Source organism: Cyprinodon tularosa, unplaced genomic scaffold (genome assembly GCF_016077235.1).
Source record: "Cyprinodon tularosa strain WSP-4 unplaced genomic scaffold, ASM1607723v1 ctg66, whole genome shotgun sequence".
NCBI classification, from domain to species: Eukaryota; Metazoa; Chordata; class Actinopteri; order Cyprinodontiformes; family Cyprinodontidae; genus Cyprinodon; species Cyprinodon tularosa.
The window spans coordinates 1175123-1183623 of NW_024039407.1; the positions used below are offsets into that span (position 1 = coordinate 1175123).

General features: G+C 38.4%; 1 protein-coding gene across 1 annotated transcript; it reads left to right on the forward strand.

Annotated features, from left to right (window-relative positions):
• Positions 1-853: 853 nt before the first annotated feature.
• Positions 854-3816, forward strand: gpr182 (G protein-coupled receptor 182). Its single transcript, XM_038309464.1, has 2 exons — positions 854-1020; positions 2286-3816. The coding sequence occupies exon 2, from the start codon at positions 2289-2291 to the stop codon at positions 3372-3374; it is 1086 nt and encodes a 361-aa protein (XP_038165392.1). The 5' UTR covers positions 854-1020; positions 2286-2288; the 3' UTR covers positions 3375-3816.
• Positions 3817-8501: the final 4685 nt, after the last annotated feature.

The following is an 8501-nucleotide window of genomic DNA, read 5'->3' on the forward strand; positions in this document are numbered from 1 at the left end:
TGACCTGTACTTATATAACGCCTTTTCAAGTCAGAGGACTTGACTAAAGTGCTTTACACTACATGCATTCACTGATGATGGAAAAGGATGCCTTTCAGTCAGTGAGGCTTTTCCTCGTTGCTAATCCCTCCCAGAACTGCAGTTGTGTCTTGTTTGCAGAATTTGTATAGATTGTGCAAAATATTTATGGCCCTTCCTCCTTTTTCGCTCTGGAAGTTAATATGCAGTGTTTTTAAAGTACCTGAGTGTAAAATTGAATATTTTTCACCAGCAGGTTTTAACATTTGTAGTAAAATGTTTCGCAACCTTTCATTTATTTTTTTTTCAGTGCAGTAATGATGATCAAGTTCACTTTTTCTTGTACATAACAATCAATTCTCCTGGCTTTTTAAAAACCCCTAGTTCAACCCCTTTACATTTACATATATTATTATTTTTCTTATGCAGAAAGCTCTGCAGAAGCAATCATGACTTGGATGTGTGTCTGTCTACCAAAAAATCTTGGATTAGCTTTTCTGATGGGTGGATGCTTCCCATCAAGCTGCAAAAGCTCAGATTTCTTAACTTCTTTGTCTTAACTTCTTGTTTGGTAACATTGTCATGCAAAACATTGTCACGCAAAACATTGTCATGCAAAACATTGTCACGCAAAACATTGAGGAAGGACATAATTGCTAAAAAAAATTGGAGCATAATGTAAGGGATTGCGATACTCTTATGCACCGTAGTTCCTCTGAAATCATTAAAATTAAGAGGAAAGCCTAATTATCATATCTTTAGTCTCACTTCTCATCACTAAGGATGTCCTGTCAGATATCTGTGTGTGTTTGTTCAGGGGAAGTGGGAGGGAAGAGACTTCTGTCAGCTTGATCCCTCAGATAGTCCACAGCATCAGAGCTGGAAGGAGACGTCTCCTTCGTGCATGCTTCATTCGGGGGTGAGAAAACAAACCTGCATACGGAAAAGGATTCAAGCAGATTTTCTCCTGCTTAAATCCAGCAACCCAGCTTCCACAGCAAGGTAGGATGTAGTTGGAAATGTTGGGATCTGAGGGTGATTTATAAATTCTTCCAAAGGTGCTAGGTTATATCTGATTAGGAAATTCAGGTTTTGCTCAATTTGCCAAAACAGCATTTCATTAATAGTAGATCATATTAATGCATTTTATTTCTAATATGTATTTTTTTATGTGAACAAGATAATGAAAGAAACTGTGATTTTTCCATTCTAATTTGGTTCTCAGTATTCAGTATTTCAGTGTTAAGTTACACCTAAAAATAACGTACTTTTTCGAGTCATGATTGAATTAGTAACTAGGAATCAGCCTCATTCAAAACGTTAATGAACCACAGCTGCAAATGTCTACCGCATTTGCACGTCTAGAGATGTTTTATGTTCGTTATAAAATAGAGCGCGTTTAACTTAAGAGGATTTTTTGCAATTTTAAATAGGCCTGGACTTTGACTAGATCACCTGAACACATGAATATATGCTAAGATCTAAACAATTTCCAAATCTGCTCTGACTGTTTGTGTCATTGATTACCTTACGTTTTCATTGACCTTCCAATACCCCCTTCCCAGAGCCTCCGGAAGAAAAACATCTCTAAAGCACCAACTTTTTGTTTTCCACACATTCATAGGACTCTAGGATATGGTTTTGCTCCATGTAGTAAGATTTTTAAAGCAGATGACCTGCAGTTGCCCTCTAAACCTTCTTTGATCTTTGCAACCCTTCCAGATTTAAACAGTTGCCTCTGTCTATTTAGCTGAACAGTGGGTTTAAAGTTTAATTTTTAGATGATGTTCCCTACATTCTTAGATTATGGACTGAATGGAGCTCTGTGAGATTTTCAAAGCTTAGGATATTCTTTTAAAGCTAAATTTTCTTTAAACATTCCTTAAATTTGTCTGCTGATTAGGTTGCTTCTAAAAGGACAGAATTTTATTACAGGTTTTCAGAGTAAAGAGGGCTGAACACAAATGCTGCACTTGAATCATCTGTTTTGAAGTATGCAGTCTTTCTTGTAATGTTTTATAAAGTTTGTGGTTTTAATGTGTGAATGCGACAAAGTTGGAGGGGGTGAATACTTTAGAGAAGCTGTGTGAATGTTTAGGTCAAAGTTATGAATGACTGCTCTGGCTGTACTGCTGTAGCACCTCTACATTTCTCCTCCACCTCCTGTGCAGCGTTGTGTAATGTCTGAACATTTAATCAGATTAACCCCAAAGTAAGACTAAACTCTGTCCAGATATGAAGCATTTTTTCTCTGCCCTCCTTTTCAGATCATGACTCTTAACCACAATCACTCTCTGGGCTTCTATAACGGATCGCCATGGTTCATATACGAGTGCACCCTCGATCTGGATACCAACTACAGGCGCATCGCCCTCTTCCTGATCTACCTGTTCATCTTCATGGTGGGCCTGCTGGAAAACCTGCTGGTCATCTGGGTTAACTGGCGCCGGCGTCACTCAGCCAATGGCGTGCTCTTCTGCATCATTAATGTGAGCCTGTCGGACCTGATGGTGATTGTGATCCTGCCTTTCTTCATGCTGGAGGTGACTTTAGACAAGGTTTGGCTATGGGGAGGTTTCCTCTGCAAGGTTACCAACCTCATCTATGTGATCAACTTCTACAGCAGCTCCTTCTTCCTGGCCTTCATGACCCTGGAGCGTTACCTGTCCCTGACCAGACCGTCGCTGCCGACCCTCCTCCCAGTGATGGGCCGGCAGCGCTGGCTGATCTGTGGAGCCCTGTGGGTGTTTTCCTTGTTTTTGGCCCTGTTGGAGAACGTTCATGTGAATCTCCTAGAGTGGGACGAGCCGGGCTGCTACATGATGCCTGAGCACAGCTACACCGAGTGGTTTGTGTCTGTCGCCTTCCTCTGTACGATCTTCCAATTTGTGGGCCCAGCTGCCATTATCATTACTTGCAACGTGCTGATCGCCCGTGCTGTTAGAACAGCCCCGGATGTGGAGGGGCGGCGGGACGTGTGGTTGGTCCATGTGTACTCCCTGGTGTTCGTGGTGTGCTGGCTTCCTTACCACTTGGTTACGTTGCTTATGATCATAGACGACCTTGACCCCTTTTTGTTCAGCTGTAACACGGTGGAGTTCCTTTACTTCTCCTACATTGTGGTGCAGGGTATCGCTCTTTTCCACTGTGTCGCAAATCCTCTCCTCTACAATTTCCTCAGCAAGAGCTTTCGCCGCAATTTGATCAACACTGTGATAAGTCACATCCCAAGGGAGGAAGCAGCAGAGCAGATGGAAGTGGGGGCAAAGCCCAACACCAATGGGGGCAGAGAGGACCCGGGTAAGCAGCGCAAGATGAGTAACGCAAGCACCAGCCAGTCTGATGTTGGGTCATAAAAAGAACTTTGGATTCTTGTCAGGAAGAAGACATTTTGTTCGTTTCAGTAAAATCTAGAGAAAAAGAAATATTTAGCTGTGCACTTCAGACTAGGTCTCTAATGGGCACAACTTCCTCCTATATCCCACCTACTGCTTATTTTTCCTGCATAATATCATGAGGTTTTAGTGGAGCAAGGCGGGCAATATTTGTTTTTTTTTCTCCAAAGCTGCTCAGCTCCCACAGGACCTTTGGCCAATGACTGTAATCTTCTAACAAAGGGGAGGAATAGTGCCACGCCAGGAATGTGTGTAGACAAACATCTGCACACGTCCAGCCCTTATGGACTTCTATAGTTGCAAACATTGGAATACAGCTCGTTATTTTAAGATCAAATCAAGGCATACATCGCATTTCTGTCGTAGTATCTGTGCATACTGAATAAAAAAACTTTAAACAGTGCCTGTGTCTAATCAAATTGCAAAATGTTGGTTTTACCGCAAATAGTCCAAAAAAGGATTCTTTTAAACTTTGAGACTCCAAAAACGTCTTGAAAATAAACTTAAAGTGAGGTATTGTCATGAAAAGGTTCTGTTAGCTTAAAGTGAATGGAAGAATGAAATGGAAGACTGAACAATTGAATTTTTCAAATCACAATCATATCCATTACTATTATTAGACCTAGTTTACAGTAAACCTGCAAAATAATAAAATTTACGTTAAATCTATAAGCTTTGCATTAAAGGGTTAATTATTATGTTGGTCATTGCTTTTTGAGTGCTTTTAATTATGAAAAGATTTTACAAGACAATGTCCATTCCTTGTGGATTGCAGGTTTTGTGGAGGACCAGGAGAGTCACATGCCAATGTTTCCATATCAGCAAACATTTAATTGCAATTAATGTTATCTATAAGATGGTGTCCGTAGACACTTGTTTGCAATAGATAAGAAAATGCTGATTTTCAATTGGTAAAACATACAGGGGACTGGTAGAGTCATTGGAAAAGAAAAACATTTTTTTTTTTATGTAACATTTTAATCAAAGTTGAAAAGTGTTTTCTACTTGATCATTTTAAATTGTAATATTAAAAAGGAATTGTAAATTGTATTTATTAGTCCATTATTAAATACTGCAATTTAATAATGTATTTTAAAATCCTATTTCTAAATAAATTTAATAACCAAAATATGATTATTTAAAAACCTTTCCTAATCACACATTTTAAAGTTAAAATCAGTTAGTTATTCTATTCTTTTTCACCTTGCATTTTCAAATACTTTTTGCACTAACCTTGGCTGTGACTCTTCATCTAAAAATCCGTCAAACCAATCACAGTTGCTTGTTAGATTAACCGGCTCCCTCATTGGTAATTTTGTGGACCAAATGTGGCAGCCTAACGAATGAGAGAGCTGGTTACGTCTCAGGGGCAATTGGAATTGGTTTAACTGGTTTTTTAGCGTTTGGGGACCAGAAGGGTCATGGAAAAGGTAAAAGGAAAATGCAATAAAAAAAAATGAAAATGCAAGGTAAAATAATAATAGTGTGTACATATGGATAAAATATAATATCTTTTCAAATGTGTGATTAGGAAAGGCGTTTATTAGCAAATTTATGTACTTTGGTTTTTAAATCTCCATTTATGGGATTTGAATTTTTTTTTCATTGCAGTATATAATAATGGATTAATTAATACAATTTGCAATTCATATTTAATAATTCAAAATAAAATGTAAAATTAAAATAAGTTTTTCAAATTGCATTTTAAATTGTATGATTTAAATGTTACTTTTTAAAAGGCAGTTTTTCTTTTTTTCTGTGACTCTCTCGGTCCTCCATAATCTATGCTGCACCTTTTGGAGCGTTCCAGTTAAAATGTCCTCCTCTGAGGTCAAACTCTGTTGGAAAATGGTATGTTCCAATAGTCAGGAAGAAAGGATCTGTGATAGTCTCTACTTTGAGCACTTAGAAATCTTTAGTTTTGTAATTGATTCCTAGTTATATTATTTTTCCAGTTGTCTCCTATCCAGGAACACTTGATCAAGGGGAGAACCTATAAAAGAGATGGTTTACCTGATCCACTTATGCTTACATTATGCATGTCATTTGTAAAAGCTCAAATGCACGGCTAATAGCCCACACCTGTTACAGGTAAGTGGTAATGGCTTTTCAAGCACACAAAGTTGGGTTTAGGAAGTATAAAACTTTTTAAACTATTTTTTTTTTTTTGTCAAAAGGGTAATTTAGGGATTACTTGATCTTATCAAAAAACTGATTACAGAAAGAATATGTATATGTGCCTCTATACAATGCTATTGGATGCATCAAAGTCACTAAACATGTCAGTGTTTATTTTACAATTCATGCTACTGATCTTTCTAACATTTACCTACATTTCTGGAATGATCCTTGAGTTTAGATAAGAAAGCAGGAAAGAGCGGAAAGGGGTCATCAGTTCATGTTTGGTACAATAGCAGGAAAGGACCTAGTTCTAAAGGCCCAGTGTCAAGAGAGACCGGTTTTAAGCAGCATTTTTCCACAAGAGCATCAGCAAAATTTTTATGATGGGTTGGATTCATCGTGCAGAACACTGTACAATGCCATAAATCAGAGAAAAGAAATTCCAAGAGGCAGTAGTTTTTATTTATTTTGAGAACGGTCTGCCCTCGGGCTCCACTGTTGGCTTTCATGGCACCTACCTTAAAGCGTTACATATCCTTCTGCAAGCCCCTGGGGCTGGGGGAATTTGATCCCTACGTGGATGTTTATGCTCTAAGAAGCTGCCCAAGTGACAACTGGAAGTCTGAGAATGTTAAAATAGGCAGCAACATCAAAAAGGGCACTTTAGCATGCTTTTTTCAACAGTTGGCCCAAAGGGGAAGTCTGACTGTGGGTGCCATTACTGATAGACGTTCTGACACAGTACGACACTGAGAAAAAAGCTGCTCAAGCTGCAAAAACTGTCAAACACGGGGTGAGTAGCAGCAGACCTTTTGGTCCTGTCCACTTCTGTTTCCATCTGATGCTAATTCATTATCTCCACTGCAGGCCGGTGCTGAAATCTCCACAGTCCACCCTGAGCAGTACGCCAAGCTGTTTCGAGACTTAATTTCAAAGATTTTCACGTAACACTGCCAGGACTGTGATCAGAAGTCCCTCCAGCTGAGAGCTTCAACTGTAGATCAACACACATGAATCATTATCTAAAATAGGTGATGAGACAAAACTTAATGCATTATGATGCCTATTTTTTATTTTAAAGATAATCTTTATTTCTTCAGGTACTGAACACTGTTAAATATCAATAAAGCCCCTGGTTACATTTTGTCAGCCACCAAAGTTTGTTTATCTGCATGTTTCAGATAAAATGTATGACATACAAAACTATGACATTTGCAGATAATATCACTAGAGGGCAGTCTATCCTCTCCAGTGAAACACTGTGATCCTTTCATTTTTTTCCTGCAGTTTTATAATCATTTAACCAGGAGCCTTTATGGACCATCAGGAAATCTTTGAAACCAGCTGTAGCGATGTTCTGTATGAAGGCTCGTTCTCTAAATATCCTAACAGAGCAGTATTTCTTTGGCTTTTAAATTTTGAGGGACGCTTGGGGGTTGCCATGACAACGGGAATTATTTGATCATGTGTAGCAAAACAAGCCCCAATCATCCGCCCACCTCCACCGTGCTTGACATAAGTGTTTGGTAAGCAGTGGACTTGTATTTCTGTTTTTATCTGCTGTCCTAGAAGCTTTATTCAGATACAAGACACTTCATGCATTTCCATCAAACTGTGCAAATTGTAATTACAAAAATAATTATCTACATGAAAACACTTCGACAAAGTGTTTTTATGCTTCTGTGAGATGGTTTTTAAAAAACAATTGAAAAAGTTGTTGCATCCAACAAGTCAGATTATCTGCAGCTGGACCTTATTGCCTTATAAAAAGACAAAGATGAAGACTGGAAGTAGTTGGAGGATGATGGCGTCCACTAGAGCCGTGGATACTTCTTTTAGTTTTTTTTTTCTTTTCTATTGAAATTTTAAGTACAGAATAAGGCATACATCTAACTGATATGCAGAACAAAGCTATTTAAAACTGAGAAAAAGAAAATAAAGTTTGAGTACCGTAATACAAAAAAACTTGGGGTTATACAAATTATATATGTTTAAAAGCAATGATAAGTTCTTAGTATTTTTCCTACTTGCAGTGACGTGCATAGGGGATGGCCAAAGTTGTGCCATTTGTAAAAAAGAAAAAAAGCAGAGTAAAGCGCCCTCTCAGGGGCCAAAACATGGGCTAAAGGGCCTTCTACAGTGGGTGAGGACGTGCTATATGTGCCCTTTATTTGGTTTTGGTTCTGTTTAAGTTTTCTTTTTGAGATTTCATTTGTTTTATTTCGATTTTGTTTTATTCTGGATGTTTCTGTTTGTATTTGCATTCTTATGTATTTATTGTTTACCCATGTATTTTTTTATTGTTAACACCCCTGCTGAACGTTATGCACCATTAGAAAATCACATCTAATTTCCCCATTTAGTTCTGGAGAATAATTTTTCCAAGAGTTCAGATGAGTTAGAACTACTCGGCAGCCAACTTGGCTCCTGCCCCTGAAATATTGATATATCTCATGTGTTAACATTCAACAATATTCACGTACAAGTTTATTTGCATTTGCTATTTAGTGGAAATAATGAAAATATGAAACTTGAATTTGGTAGAATATTGACATAGTTTCGCATACATTTGTAATGAAAATGTAGTTACTGATGTTGCACGAGACAACTTGGCTCACTCTTCCCCCTTATTTATCCCAAATCCATTTTAACAGGTTAACGTTTCTCTTCTGTTCCTCTACTAAAAATGTATGGTTCTTACTGTAGTAAAGGTTTCCTCCTAATCTCTCATAAAGGTTGTTGGTACCAGTTTCTCTCTTTCTTCCTGCTTCAGCAGATCTGCTGACGGGTTCCAAATACTTTCAGCAGAGAAACGATTAGAGTTGGGCAATGGCATTTAGACAGGATGAGCCGTGGAACGGACTCGGGGTAGCTCTTGGAGGGGTCAGCTGCCAGCCGCTGCTGATCTGTACAGCCGGTGAGAACCCTGGACCCCCACAACCTTGTCCTGTTAATCAGAATGGAACT

What these genes read in the sequence shown, in the direction of transcription:
- gpr182 (XM_038309464.1), top strand. Translation starts at nt 2,289, where the DNA reads ATGACTCTTAACCACAATCACTCTCTGGGCTTCTATAACGGATCGCCA.